Raw genomic sequence first — 16,388 nt, forward strand, 5'->3', positions numbered from 1 at the left:
ATTTTTACTACTTTTTTCTTTGTAATAGCTTGTTATGTATTGGGAGTCGAAGAAAGGGAACTGTAGCTATATACAAAACTCATCAAACATGAAAGCTAGGCAATAAAAGTTGAAAACATATCTAGGAATTAGCATATGAGACCGCGATCCACAAACTGACGCATGGGACTCACCATTTACTTGGGAACAGAGAGGGGAAACATAGCATGTCACAAGAGCGATGTGAGGTTTGGAACTCTACTGCGAGAGGGACGTCACGCGAGCCGGGCTTTTGGAGATGGTACTGTAACTTTTGTATTTCTAAAAAGTCCCAAGATCATTAGAAACTCATGAAACGCGTTACACATAGTAGTTGCACCATATTTTGTATATACGAAGGATTCAAATAGCCATACACATACTTCAATATATCCAATTTAATGTAATACGTAACTTTTCAATTATAAGAGGTTGATTACAAAAGTATTATATCACAAAATGATATGATTTAGGAAGTTTTACTGGTTTATAATTCATATGATGTGATACACTGCATGGTATTTAACATGAATTTGGAAAATGATAAATTGATTATAAAACTCTCTCATTGATTCTTTATGATATTTTATTGTTGACGGTTTATGAGCGAGTCAAGGATATCATTTCATTCAAACCTTTAAGAGTTAAAAATTACTTGCATGTCACGAAGCGTTGGGTCAAAATGGGCCACTTTATAATAGTCACTTTTGTTCAGGTCATTTTAAAAAGGTATTAATTTGGTTTTGATCATGTTTAGATTATTGGATATCGTTTACTTTGGATTAAGTTCCTAAAATTGTGCCATTGGATACATGTAAGAGGTGTGATGTTTAGGTCTAATGTTTAATCGAATGTCTAGTCTCGACCGAATAAGATTACAAGGATTTACTATTCAATTAGAAGGGTCTATGTGTTATCTAATATGCTTGATAATAAGTAGGAGATATTCGTCATTTCATATTCTACTTTCTCTTACCATCAGACTTCGATATATTAATTACTAAATCGTTGGTTGTGTATTGACGCTGGAGAGTTCGTCGACTAACAATTCCTATACCCTACAGATTGTGCCATTAACATGCCATTCAATTTTTCCATCGGTTTCAATCTCTACCATCTCCCCTCAATTCGCGTTTCAATCAACCATATTAATCATTTGTTCATTTACACGAACCATGAGTCTAATCAAGCCCGATCAAATGCCGTGTCGCCCCCGCCACAATGCGCTAAACAGATACCGACTGAATCCACGTTGCATCACCCCCGCACCGCAAAGATAACTCGCGCTGATCACATCCTCATTACATCTCCTCCGCAACGCGCGGGCACACCTACTAGTATAAAATGGTATGTGATAAAACTCTAGCAAAAAGAACTAGGTAGTTTTATCGAAAAGTGATAATTTTTAAATACTATTAAAGCAATACAATGTTGACACATGGCCTTCTTCTAGGTTGTCCACATGTGCAATCCAGTCAGCATGTTTCCATTCTCATGTGCTCTAATATTCTGTCACGTGTCATCTCACACACTATATATAAACCTTATAAATTTTCAGCCTAATCATTTTAATCTCTCTCCCTCTCCCTCTCTCTCTCTCTCTCTCTCTCTCTCTCTCTCTCTCTCGGCTTACTAACTCCACCATCCACCATCTTCTATATTCCAGTAATGTAGATCGAGATTAACTGTTTTCCGGTAAGGTTATATATTATACTTTAAATGCCAACAATGTTATATGATTTTCCGGCAAGGTTATATCTTTTTCCGGCAATATCATATTTTATTCCGATTATTGTAGATCTAACATTTTTATCTTTATTTTCATTGTTAACTGATTTTTTTTTAAATCAGTTTAGGTTCTAAATAAAAAACGGATATGAAGCTAATATTTCTACGTATTTACGTTATTCCGGTAAGTTTTCTGTTTATGTGTTATACCTATAACAATGGGTGTTTTATATTTATTTGAAGTTTAATATTTTTCCTGTTTTTTTGTTATACATGTTTTTCGTCTAGGTTCTAAATATAAATCAGCTTCATCCATATTCAGTATCATTATTTCGTTTTTCCGATAAGACACATTTAAATTATCCGATTATAAATTATAGTTCTAATATTCCATAATATCAATGTATAACAAAACTTTATTATTTCAGGTAATTTACCCGATTGATTTACGAAAAATTTGATTCTAGTTTCTTAATAAAAAACAGAGATACCATGATTATTATCATTATTTTTTATTTTCCGGTAAGACATTTAAATTTTCGGGTTATAAATTAAATATCAAATATTCCATAACATAAACATTAATATTCTACTTTATAATTTCAGGTGAATGTCACGAGTCATACAACCTAATTTCAATTTAAATTCAACGAAAAAATCCGAGATACCATGGTCATTCTCACAATTTCATTTTTCCATCAACACCTTTAAAATTTTCCGGTTATTAATTATAATTAAAATAATCCATAATATCAATATTAATATTCGATTTTATTATTTCAGGTTATTGTCCCACTCATATTATCTAATTTCAAGGATTGAGGATGATTTTATAAGATGTATTTTTTTATATTGATGTATATTTATTTTTTGAATAATCATGTATATTCATGTACATATTTAATTATCACATTAATACAATTTATTTAGTTTGACTTTCCTTACTTGCTAAATAACCGAATTAACATGAATATTGTAATTTAAATATTTTAATTATCCCAATCACACTTTAATTAACATAATCATTGAATATTGACTTTCCTTATAAATAATGGTCCATAATAATAATAATGATTTGACTACAATATATTATTTTATATAGATTTAAATTTTGACTATATTTTAAAACATAACTTGTATTACCGTATTTTTATAATTTTTAAAATTATTTGATTTCTATTTATATTCTAATTTAAAAAATTTATTACCGTTATAAAATTGATCACCATATACAAGTATATGTAATGGATAGTTATAAAATTGATCACGCACTCGAATTTGACCTTATATATTTAAGGTCAATGTAGGTCAATGTTTTGAATATGATAATTCTAAACAATTTTAGTATATGATTAACCGTTAATTTATAATTAATGATCCATAATAATAATGATTTGACTAAAATATATTTTTGTATATACACTTAAATTTTGACTATATTGTTATATTTGGTATATGATTAACCATTAATTTATAATTAATGGTTCATAATAATAATAATGATTTGACTACAATATATTTTTTTAAATACATTTAAATTTTGATTATATTGTTACATTTAAACAACTTAATTTTAGAATTAATGATTAATAATTTAAATAATAAGTTGACTAAAATTTTTAAAGATAAGTTATATTACCTTATTTTGATAATTTAAAAAACTATCTGATTACTATTTATATTCTAATTTCAAAATTTTATTATCGTTTCTATTTATATTATATCTTACATAAATAAGTATATGTAATGGATAGTTATAAAATTGATCACACACTCAAATTTCACCTAACATATTTAAGGTCAGTGGATGTTAATGCTTTGAATATGACTATTCTAAACATTTTTGGTATATGATTAACCATTAATTTATAATTAATGGTCCATATTAATAATAATGATTTGACTAATATATATTATTTATATACATTTAAATTTTGACTATATTGTTACATTTAAACAACTTAATCTATTTGTACTTATAAAGGTTAATAACTTAAATATTGTATATATATAAAAAATATCTTTGGTAATTGTATACAATATACAATATTGTATGTATATAAATTACAAATTCAAATTAATTTTCCAGTAATTGTATGCATCTTTGATATATGATTTAGACTTTATTTTATAATAATGATAATGAATAATGATTTGACTATAATTTTCAACCTTTATATGAACTTTACAAAAATAAGTTATAGAATTTAATATTAACAAATCGAAATTCAAAATTATATTTCAATCTATTTCAATTTTAAATCCAATATTATAATCTCTACAACTACTACGAATTATTTCGTACTTTCGTTTTAAATATTACCCGGGTTAGAAATATATTGTTAGTTCAAATACTATCATTTGGAACAATATTGAACAATATTGAAATATATCATTTATTTATAAGTACAACATTTGCATTTGATTAAATTTATATGATGTTACATATATATTATGTTTTAAATATGTTTCACCGCGTGTAACACGGGCACTATCCTAAATCAATATTAGAATCTATGTTTCTTTTAAGAGATTTGAATCACTTCATGAATCTTGCTACTGTTAGAAAAGAAAGGACACATTTGGATTTGGAAAATGAAGTTAGCGAGAAGGTAAAATGATTGTTAGAGTGTGAGAACTATGAGTCAAATTTTGATTATCTTCTAAACTCTTTGAAATCTGAATATTAAATTTAAGGTAACACTTATTCAATAACTTAGTTATGCATGAATTTATTGTTTAAATTTATTATGTTTATTGACATGTTTTTTCACCCGTGTTTAACACGGGCCCTAGTTCTATTATTAAAAGTGTGTGATTGTTAATATTCAACTAGAGATTACTTCAATCCTCTTGTATTATGTTAAGACAACTACTACAACCACTATAATCTTTTATTGTCTCTTTTTATCACCTTTATTTTAGATATCTTGACAACCTAATCACCACTTACTAGCAACTCCCACCAAACCATTCAAATGGTGGTCACGCCTCCTTCACCATAACTTTTTATAAAAGATATTGAAAATAGTTTATTTATTAATACTTTCTGAATTTCAAAAATCCCAATGACACACACACAACTACTACAAAATAACAAAACCATGCATTCGTGTTTAAATAGTTTATATAAATTATAACTTAATAAAAGTTGACATATTAATTAATACCCTCCCTCTTAGTTGTGGGTTTTAGTCATTAACATTTTCCCTGTCAAACCACAAGAAAGAGCCTCACTTGGTATATCCCCCACTAGATGCAGCCCTTCTGCAAAAATCACACCCATGCCCATATGCAAATGAGGCTCTATGTGACAATGAAATGCCCACACGCCTGGATTATCCGTAACAAATCTTAAGGCGGTCCACCCATAAGGAAATATAACCGCGGTGTTTCTTAGTGGCGGGTTTTTCAAGTTAAATGTTTCTTCGTCTTTCTTGGAAAACTTGCCTTCTCCATACCCCAACACCCAAAAGTCATGACCATGAAGATGCCATGGATGTATCTCACTCACATTGTCCGTTAGTGCATTGGCATTTTGTAGTATCACATCAATAGTAGTGTTGAACTTTAGCATGTAAACACCATTCCCATATGTGGAGTTGGTATTTGGTGGGGGGCGCATGATGTCATACGTGTTATCAAACATGTCGGGCGGGCTTGTTTGGTCAAAAGCATTGGTAAAACCGTGTTTGATCGACCCCAAGTAGGGGGTCGTGGGAAGGGTCAATGACACGTTGTTGATCGACCATTTGGTAAAGCCATCTATGTGGTTTTGGGTGTTGAGTAGGAATATTCGACGATGACTATTAACCGGAGGCCTTGGTGATCCTCTTAGCGCGAGAATTTTTTTAGAGAACAGTTTGCTACGCTCGTAGTCGCTCCAAAGAGGTGTTTTTGGTGGAGCAAGTGCGGGGAGTTTTGAGGCCGTGGTGGTTTGGTAGTGTAATATGGCTAAGCCTTCGGGTGTTTTTGGGTCTCTTCCTCTCACACCGACTGAGATCCAGTAGTTATCAGCTGGATTTTGGACGGTGCGAAATAAAACAGAGTATGTTTCACCCGAGTATATGTCAAAGTCGTCTACCAAAACTTCGTTGAGGTAGTTTCCATCGGCTTCTACCATCATCATCTTGTGGTTCTGTATAAATCAAAAAGAAATATCACTACCTAGTTTCTTATAATGTATTTTACCTATGACAAGAAAATAAACTGTAGTTTTATTTTTAAGTTTCTTTCTATTTTTCTATAAAGTTAATTTAAGAAAATCATATGATTATTTATTTATTTATATAATTGAAAGTTTAACTTCATGACGGACTAATTAATCATAAATGAATGTATCGTTGATATTGCTGTGAAAATATTGTTTGTTGCAAAGTTAGCAATAAATTTAAATTGTGTCAGTAACTTTGCGGTAAATCTCGTTTGTCATATCAAAATTAACGGAAAACTTTGTCTATTGTAAAATTAACGATGAAATTTCGTCTTTCTAGAAATTAACGACAAAAAATCATTCATAGAAATACCCTTTTTAAATTAGTGATGTATGCGTAGATGTTCACATTGTTATCTTGTCACAATCATCCTTTACATATACATAAATAAAATTTGTTTATTCTTTTAATTTCAGGATAGATATATGTACATTATGTCTCTTGAAAACTTTAATTTTGAAAGATGAGTAGCTAGTAGTCATATGTTATCACAATATATGGCGGCCGGTATTAACTTTGCAGAGTCTATATAATTTGCAAAAACATGGTGGTTTATAAAATTACTTACCCCAATGGCAAGGTTGAGTGAAGCTAAAGCAGTGGTGCTTGCTACTCTGAGCCTGTATGTCTTGTTTGGCTTCACATGTAGTATGTTGGGTGCACACCGTTCGTTTCCCCTAAATTTGCACCCGGGTAGAGTCGACCCCTTGCTGTTATGCGCCGCTGCTAATGAGCAGTTGTATTGTCCCCTTCCATTTATTAGCAAACTCTAAAATTAAAAAAAAAATTATATTGATTATATAAGTATATACCAATGTTAAGTACTAGGATATATACCAGTTTAATAAGTTTTAAAATAATATTCTTTGATCTAGAACGCTGGCTGGACTCATGACTATTGTTATGCTAGGATCATTTTTTTTTTTGGTGTTTGAATGTCTAATCATACGTTTGCATGTGTATATTATGGGTGGCAATTAATCACGATACACCATGAAGCACAACACAAGTATAATTACCTTTTTTATGTTATGTCCAACCTAGTTTTTTTTTTTTTTTTTTTGAAAATTGACTTTCAATAAAAACAAACACAACCAACGACTATCACTAAGACGGAGAAAGACGTCGAAAGCCACAAACCAAAAACAACAATCACGTTACATCAAATAAACACCATCTTTTCCAATCCACTACCCCTATCTTAGATCTATTTTTGTACCAAAGAAAACCCAAAGATTTTATATCCGCAACCATTTCTACCACCTTAGTGTTCTTGCCCAAAAAAATCTTTTCATTCCTAGCCCGCCAAATCCTCCAACAAGTAATGATGACAATGCCATGAATAATCAATCTCTTGTTCCCCGTCGCACCACTAACCTTATGCACTTCCACCAAATCATTAACATGGAAAACAAAAGTTCTAGGGATGTTACACCATGAACCAATCGCATTCCAAACGGCCATAGAAATGAAACACCCGGTTAACAAGTGCTCGAGCGATTCCTCATTACTCTCACATAAAGCGCAACTATGATCATCACAATGCAAATGACGTCTAGCTAAAGCCTCCTTTGTTGGAAGACAATCCAGAACGGCCCTCCACATAAAAATATTACATTTTTTCGGGACCCAATCGCTCCATTGAAAACAGAAACTCCCAGCATCCACAACGGACCGAACCATCCATCTTTTAATCGACGAAACCTCGAACTCTTTGCAGCTACCAACCGCCCAAGACCATGAATCTTCACGGTCAACCATTACCACCCCTTGAAGGAGATCTTCCAACTCTTGCTTCTCGATCACCTCCTGTTGGGAGCAAGGAACTCTAAGCCAATTCCACACAATGCGACGAGAGGATCCAGTGACCACCAACCGATCTGCTAACAAGACATTTTTATGTTTTTCTACCGCATATAAGGACGGATACTTGTCCATAATCGGCGCCGAACCCAACCACAAATCCATCCAAAACCGAACTTGGCGACCATTCCCAACTGTGGCCCGGATCACTCTATTAAAACCCACACCATCAACCTTAAATTTGTTCCAAAACATAACACAATTCTTCCAAATCCCGGGAACCCCATTATTAACCGGAGCAAACCCCCAACCGCGCGAGGACCCGTGAATAGACAACACTACTCTTCTCCACATCGCGTGATGATCGTTTAGAAATCTCCCAAGCCATTTAGTAATCAGCGCTTGATTATTAACCTCTAAACGAGCGATACCTAAACCCCCTTCTTTTATAGGTTTGGTGACTACCTCCCAAGCCACCCATGACATCTTCCTCACTTCATCCGAACCGCCCCATAAGAACCTTCTCATCAAAGCTTCTAAATCATTGGTAACCTTCTTGGGTGCCTTAAAAAGCGAAAAATAATAAGTGGGAAGACTATCCAGCACCGATTTAATAAGGGTTAACCGACCGGCAATAGATAACGAATTAACTTTCCATTTAGAAAGCCTCTTCTTGAACTTGGACACAACCGGTTCCCAATTAACCACCCTATTCATGTTAGCGCCAACCATAATCCCTAGATAAGAAAACGGGATTCTACCCGGCTTACAACCCATGAAACCAGCTTGGATATCGATCTCACCATCTTCTACACCTACTCCAAATAACACTGATTTATGAAGATTAATCTTTAGCCCCGAACACAAGTAAAATATGCGAAGAATACGCTTCAAGTTATCAAAATTAAAAGAAGACCATTCTCCCATAATCATAGCATCATCCGCATAAAAAAGATGGGATAAAGTAGGACCTTCATTAGGAAGAGTAATACCATGAAACGCACCTATATCACAGGCTTGTTTCAACATACCTGAAAAAGCCTCCATCAGAATAATAAAAAGAAAAGGCGATAGCGGGTCACCTTGACGAATGCCTTTATGACACCCAAATTCGAATGTAGGAGATCCATTAACAAGAACAGATGATCTGGTCGCCAACAAAATACCACTAATCCAATCACACTAGACCGAAGGAAAACCCATCTGAGAAAGAACCGACAACAAGAACTCCCAATTCACATTATCATAGGCTTTATCGAAGTCAATCTTGAACATAAAAATTCTTCTCTCCCTCTTCTTAGCCCAAGCAATAACCTCATTAGCCACCAAAGGGCCATCAAGAATATATCTCCCGGATAAGAAAGCCGACTGATGCTCTGAGACAATCTTATTCATAACCGTTTTGAGTCGATTCACTAACACCTTCGACACAGTCTTTAAAATACAACCAATGAGACTTATCGGTCTAAAATCCCCCAAAGATGACGGATTGTTTACCTTAGGAATTAAGGTGATAAAAGACGATCCAACCCCCGAGCAAAAACTTTTAACACTATGAAAATGATCAAGAATATCCGCAAAATCCTTCTCGAACAACTCCCAAAAAAACCGAATGAACCTAAAATTAAAACCATCCGGCCTAGGAGCTTTGTCACTACCGCATTCAAAAACCGCCTTCTTGATCTCATGCACGGAAAAATCACTGATCAAAAAATCCGCCTCCACCGAAGACAAGACCGAAAACCCATATCCAATCAACCGAGGCCGATGTGTAATAGATTCTTTAAACTTACCAGCAAAGAAACGCAAAACTTCCTTTTTAATGAGAACCGGGTTTGTTTCCCACACCCCATTCACTTCCAAACCCGGAAAATAATTTAAAGCTTTACGTTTATTAATAAAACCGTGAAAAAATCGAGAATTTTCGTCTTCATGAATCGCCCAATTACACCGAGCCTTTTGCTTCAAATCCCGGTAATAATGATTATCCAACTCGCCTAACCGTCTTTTAATTTCTCTTAAAGACCATGTCTCTTCTTCCAACAAATCCCGAGCCTCCATGGTTTGGTCCAAATCACGCAGCTCTTGCTCCAATAAAACCCTTTCCTCCTTTTTTTGGCTTTACAATCGATCGCCCATCTAGAGATAGCATCACGCTTTAAATTTATACAACAATCTCGCGTCCGGAGAATCATGAAACAAGCCATCAACAAGCGTCTTCTTAACCAACGTCCCAAAATCCTCTCTACCAAGCCATGAATTGAAAAACCTAAACGGTTTGGGACCATAGTTCTTGGAAGAACCAATTTTCAAAACCAACGGACTATGATCCGACTTATTCCTTTCGAGAGCAATATACTCCGCACACGGCCATTCCATAAAGAAATCCCAATTAACGAAGATTCTGTCAATACGGCTTAATTTATTTCCTGCAACAAAAGTAAAACGCCTCCCTTTCAAGGAGTACTCGTGAAGATTCGAATCATCAATGAAATCGTTAAACTCATTGGCCTCACCCACATTAAACAAAGAATTCCGCCTATCCTCGGCACACCGAACCGAGTTAAAATCTCCTGCCACAATCCACCTCCCATTACCCTCCCCGATCAAATCACGAATTTCCCTCCAAAGAGCTCGTTTAGTAACTAGATTTTGAGGAGAATAAACATTGAGAATATGAAACAAGCTACTCTTTCCTTTCACAGTGCCCGAAACTAGAAGCCAATTATTATTCTTGACCACCCTTTCCATACGAAAGACTTGGGAATCCCAGATCGATAATAACCCACCCGACCTTCCAGACGAAGGAACCCAATCAAATGAATACTCACCATAACCCCAAAACCGTCCCACATCCACAGAATCCAAGGAAACAAATTGCGACTCTTGTAAAACAATAAAACTAACCTCATGATGGACTCGAAGACCTCGAATCCAATCGGCTTTGCTAGAACTCCCTAACCCACGAATGTTCAGAGAAAAAACATTCATTGAACACCTTCTTGATAGCCTTCGGAAACAAGAACCTCTTTAACATTAGAAACAAAATCTTGCAAATTCTTAACACCTAACGCCTTACTCAACTCAATGGTCTTCTCCAACTCCACCTCAATCGGACCATGGTGTTGCACCGGATCAATACCTCTACCAATCATCGAGGGCTCCGCAGTCTCTCCCTCGATGTCTCGAACCACCTCCGTATTAGTAGACAGCCCTTTGTTAAGATCAGGTGTTAAGAACTCTCCTTCAACACCTGTCTCGATACCCCTAGTAAGATCCGAAGGCACGTGCATAATACCGATAAACCTATCAAGATCAAACATATCTTTATCCTCCCTTGGTCTCTTCTTAGGACGCTCCCTAGAACCACTACCCCCACTCCGATTAGAAAATAAAGACTTCCGTCTGAACTTCTTATGTCCCTTGCCTTTCAACACAGAAACATTTGTACTATCAACGTTACCATTCTCGACCGCCTCCTCATTAGAATGATCACAAGAGTTCGAAAACTCACCGACCATCACGTTAGAATTATCGTTCACACAACCATCCAACCCATTAACAACATATTCCCTGACAGAAACTTAATTAGCTTGAGAACATTCGCCCTCTTCACGATGCACATTATGAAACTCATCCTGCACAATATTATCATCACACTTATCCTCCTCCGGTAAAACGGAACCATCATCCTCTTCATACTCTACTACACATTCCGGTATCCATTCCCCAACATCTTCATCCACCCACACTTTAAAAATTTTTCCCCTCCAATTAATGTTCACCCGATCCACAATCCGTTTGCACTCTTTACTCAACACACCGATGAGAGTATATGATAAGTTATTCTCTTCACCTGATAAGGAAGCCGATTGAACCACCTTGCCAAATCTGCTTCCAATCAAATCGAATACCTCGTCTAACACCAACTGAGCCGGAACCCCATGAACTTGGAGCCAGGCGATCCGACCCTCCTCCACACTAGTTCTATCAAACCAAGGTTCTAAAAACTCAAACCAGTCTGACCATTTGTCTTTGTCATTCAGGAAGGCATCCCTATCCCCACTAACGTAGAATACCAACACCACTGAAAGCCCTCCCAGATACTTAATATCTAATGATCTCCAACCATGCTTCCGAACCAACTTTTTCAAAGAAGTTAACGTGTGAAGATTCACCACCCTCCCCGTAAGAGCACATCCCTTCCAATGAGAAAACCGTTCCACCGAATCATCCACCTTAATCTCATCTACTTTGTTCCGATTTAACAAAGAATCAACAAAGGAACGCCCATTACCAACTGATGCATAAAGAACCCCATTCCTATCGGATCCTTCGGAACTAGGGTTTGCTTGACCACTAGGTTTTGCATGGCTATTAACAGGAACAGAAGCCATCTTCCTCCTATTACCAGAATCGGGTATATCTAGATTCTCACCATCCACAAACCGAGCAATCGCAATAAACAACTTATACGAAACCGATCCATACATCTGATAATTCATCTCCCAACCGTTTGACATCTTTCACCTCGGAAAACGATACGAAAGCAAACCTCTTGCCCCATTTATCCAACTTCCTAGCTATATAGGAACCTTCGTAACGACCAAAGCTACCCAAAACATCTTTTAAGTCTTGCGAAGAACACTTTGGGGGAAGATTTGAGACAAAAAACTTCGATAAAACCTTGTTATTACCTTGAACCTGATGATCATTCCGTTTCCCTTTCCGATTACGTGGTTGTTCCCATTCTTCTGAATCCATGCCGCCGTGGATCGCCCGAGATATTCGGAGCTAGGGTTCTTGGCCGCCCATTTTAATACTAACGGCGTGTTGACGGGAATGGTGGTGGTTTGGACGCCGGAGACGGGGGATGACGGTGACGGAGACGGATGGCGGAGATGATGAACGGCGGGGCTGGTGGGGTTGAATGCGACAGGACGGGATGGTGGTGTTGAATGCGACGAGGACGGGTCTAGTGGTGGCGATGACGGGATGGTGGTGGTGGTGTTTGGACGGGGACGGGGGACGGTGGTGTTGAATGCGACAGGGACGGGGCTGGTGGTGGCGATGATGGGATGATGGTGGTGTTTGGACGGCGACGGGGACGGTGGTGGTGATGAAGGCGGCAGGGGTTTAGGGTTTGTAAATGGCGTGATGGGATGATGGGATGGTGGTGGTGTTTGGACGGCGACGGGGACGGTGGTGGTGATGAAGGCGGCAGGGGACGGTGGAAGTGATTCTCTGATATGTTATTTAAACATTTAATGTACGGCTGACTTGTTTAAGCATTATTTTGTTAACCTATTTAATACGCTTAATTAAATAAGTTGTGTTTAAGTTGCATTAAATCAATTAGGTCAAACTATATAAAATTAGAATAAAAGTTTTAAAAGTATTTTATAAATGTCCATGTACAGTCCATCAGCTCATAATCCTTAAGATGCATCATGTTGTGTTCGAATTACATAATTTCTATCATTTAGCATAACTGATTAATGTATAAATACATATGTTCTGTTTTGACTTTTGATTTATGATTTATCAGTAACTAATTGAAATCCCACCAACCCAGTGTGACTGGCGTAACATTTGTGTTTATAATTTACCGAGCCAAGAGTAAATTATACTTCTATAAAAGAAAAAGTTTTAAAAATGAATTATGTAACCATTATATTGACTTCAATTATTGTTAAGTAAATCATTATTATGCCGTTCTAAAAAAAAAGAATCATTATTATGCAGTTTCTATTTTCTAATACTTGACCATTCCGACACGTAATCAATGTTGCTTCTGCTTTTTCTCTATTTGCTACACAAAAGGAGATAAAAAGCATGCAACAAGCATGCGACCAGGGTTTCTATCTTTCTATCATGTTGGCAATTTTCTATTCAAAAGCTATCGTTATAACTTCCTTAAAACATTTTTTATTGTTATATATACACTTTTTTAACAATCATTTGAAGGCCATTAGCATACCCGATCATATTTTTTTTTACGTGCAAGAGGAAACCCACTATAGACAGGGCTGTCTCCAAAAATCTCTAAAAAATTTTGGGTCGAAAGCGACAAAAAATATAGGTCTTAAGAGTTTCTTATTTGGTTTAAGCAATTAAATTTACAAATTGGCTTATTGTGTTATAATTTAGGTTGTGTAAAATTCTTTTTTTATAAAAATAGGCTTAATTGGATTGTTTAATTTGGTTTGAATAATAATAATACATATTTTAGAGACTTCCCTTGAGAAAACAACAAATTTATGGAAATTTCTTGTGATAAAAAGCAGAACCAAAACAATGACATGATGTGTAAACGAAACACTCACACTTTTGTTGCAATTATCAAGCTTTACAAGCAAAAGTTACAAAATCAACAAATAAAACGAATATAGTGATGACACCTGTCCATGAATTTACATTTCTTTTGGACGTCCTGGCGAAAATTACACGTCCAAGGACAAATTCTCTACATTTTCGCGTAATTGTACCACGAGTTTGTTTTTAGAATAACGAATCATGTTGTGATTGAACAATACTTTTAAAAGGGGCAATATTTTTGAAATCATATTCAAATGACTAGTTAGGTAAATTTTTGAAATCATGCAAATGTTAAGTATCATTTACTTTAGATGAACATAAGGAAAAAATATACACATATAAGCATAATAATGGTTAAAGAATATAATTAGTTTGATCATGATTGAAATATAATAGAAATTTCTTGTAAAATATATGTTTAAAAGAATATAAAATTACGAACACGCATATATACCTGAGGTTCACCGATCCAACGCATAGGATTAGCAGAGAGATCAACCTCTTGTTGATGAACGCCTTTGTGCCACCAGTCACTTAACAAGAGATCGAACTCTTCGTCATAGCGGAAGGGTTCCTTCTTCCCTTTTTTGACGTCTACTATTAGCATTCCGTATAACCCTGCTGATCTTTGCATTCCATAATGTCCGTGGTAAAAGTATGTTCCTGCCTGCACCCAATCATTATTCACTTTTTCATTATAATCATTGTATGCCATTACAAAATTTAATTAAGAAGTAAACTATATTTTTTAAAACGGCCATTTAAATCACTAGCATACCAGTGACCCACCCGATCACCTCTGTTCCACCCTCAGGTCCTTTTTAAAGTTAAGACATGTTAAAAGAATATAACTAGAATGTATCACAATTATTTTTTTTATATTTTACCTATTTGACGAGTTATTAACCTTACACGACACATATGAACTCATTTTGTGGATACATACCTTATCAACCTTGAACCGGTATGCAAATGTTTCTCCTGGGTTTATAGCACATTGTGATATAGATGCCGTCCCATCAGCCCATGGTGTTCCGAGCTAACATATCAAGAAGCAAAGAAAATTGATTACAAACTAAATAAAAAAGAAAAAATGTATATATGGGTGAAGACTCAAGAGTCTAAACCTGTCTAATTCCATGCCAGTGAATAACAACTCCCTCAGTGTGAAGTTTGTTTGTAAGATTGACAAAAACAGTGTCCCCGGCCCGTGCCCTGATGGTCGGGCCAGGGAACTGACCGTTGATGCCCATCACCACGTTTTCCAGGCAATCGGGTGCGTCGTACATGTACTCGACTTCCCATTTGAAATGTCTAACTTTTGCACCAAAAACCGAGCTCACAAAGAGCCCAAAACAACACAAGTATACTAGTGAGCATATGGGTGTGAGCCTAATTAGAGCCATTCAGGTTATTGCAAGTTATAAAGGGATCAAGTATAAGGTATTTATACTGTGAGTGGGCACTTTCCAAAAGCTTTAGTGATGTCAAATAACGTACAAATTCTGATGCTTGATGTATATGTCGAAAAGCATTGCTCTGGATTAGGGAATATTTGCTTTGGGTTAGTTGTTGACAATTAGCATGTTTTAGTAGTTTATTTTTCTTTTCCACGTGGCAAAACACTCCTAAAGAAAAGCATAATATTATATAAAAATATTACAAATGTTGAAAACATTGTTTAAAAAGATTGTTTTTCCTTTTTTAACATTGGGTAATCTCGTTAAATCATTCATGACTTGTTTGTTAGATGATCATTTTAAGTTGAATCGAGTGACACTTAAACAAGTTAAAAACTTGAGTTTATATTGGGGCTCCTTTACTAAACAAGATTAAGCATTAGTTTTATATATCAAGTTGTTTAATCCTCAAAATCTGAATACATACATCGCAATATCGTTCTTCTTGTGCCTCATATTCTTTCTCCTTAAACCGGGCCTCTAACAAAAACACCACTAACCATCACCACCCCTTCTCCACTGCCCGTACTCGTTTTTAGGCATCTAACCTTCCGACGAAACCAACATTTATGATTCTTATTTTAAAGTCATCTCTAAATATATATGATTTAAAATTGTTTTTATAACTTTTATTTAATATCAAAAAAGCCGAAATTGGAATTCATGAAAAGAAAGTTACATGAAAGCATATTTAAGTAAATCAAATCTTTATCTATACTTTTATGCTCTAAAAAGAGTTATTTAATCCTTAGAATTGTGAGTTAGGAACACAAGTTTGAACATTAAAGAAACTAACTTAATGGAACCGACGAAAACTGGTTTTGAAAGTTTGCTTACAATTTCAACT

The 16,388-nt window shown here is 35.3% G+C and overlaps 1 protein-coding gene across 1 annotated transcript; it reads right to left on the reverse strand.

Moving 5' to 3' along the window:
* Positions 1-4,765: 4,765 nt before the first annotated feature.
* LOC143598161 (L-ascorbate oxidase-like) lies at positions 4,766-15,614 on the reverse strand. The gene is made up of 5 exons (XM_077076453.1): positions 15,209-15,614; positions 15,028-15,120; positions 14,536-14,748; positions 6,529-6,729; positions 4,766-5,884 (listed from the first exon to the last, which is right to left on the reverse strand). The coding sequence occupies exons 1-5, from the start codon at positions 15,485-15,487 to the stop codon at positions 4,925-4,927; spliced, it is 1,746 nt and encodes a 581-aa protein (XP_076932568.1). The 5' UTR covers positions 15,488-15,614; the 3' UTR covers positions 4,766-4,924.
* Positions 15,615-16,388: the final 774 nt, after the last annotated feature.

The sequence above is a fragment of the Bidens hawaiensis genome, unplaced genomic scaffold (assembly GCF_021521415.1).
Source record: "Bidens hawaiensis isolate Kalapana, Puna unplaced genomic scaffold, B.hawaiensis_p1.1 tig00049723_1, whole genome shotgun sequence".
Classification (NCBI taxonomy): domain Eukaryota; kingdom Viridiplantae; phylum Streptophyta; class Magnoliopsida; order Asterales; family Asteraceae; genus Bidens; species Bidens hawaiensis.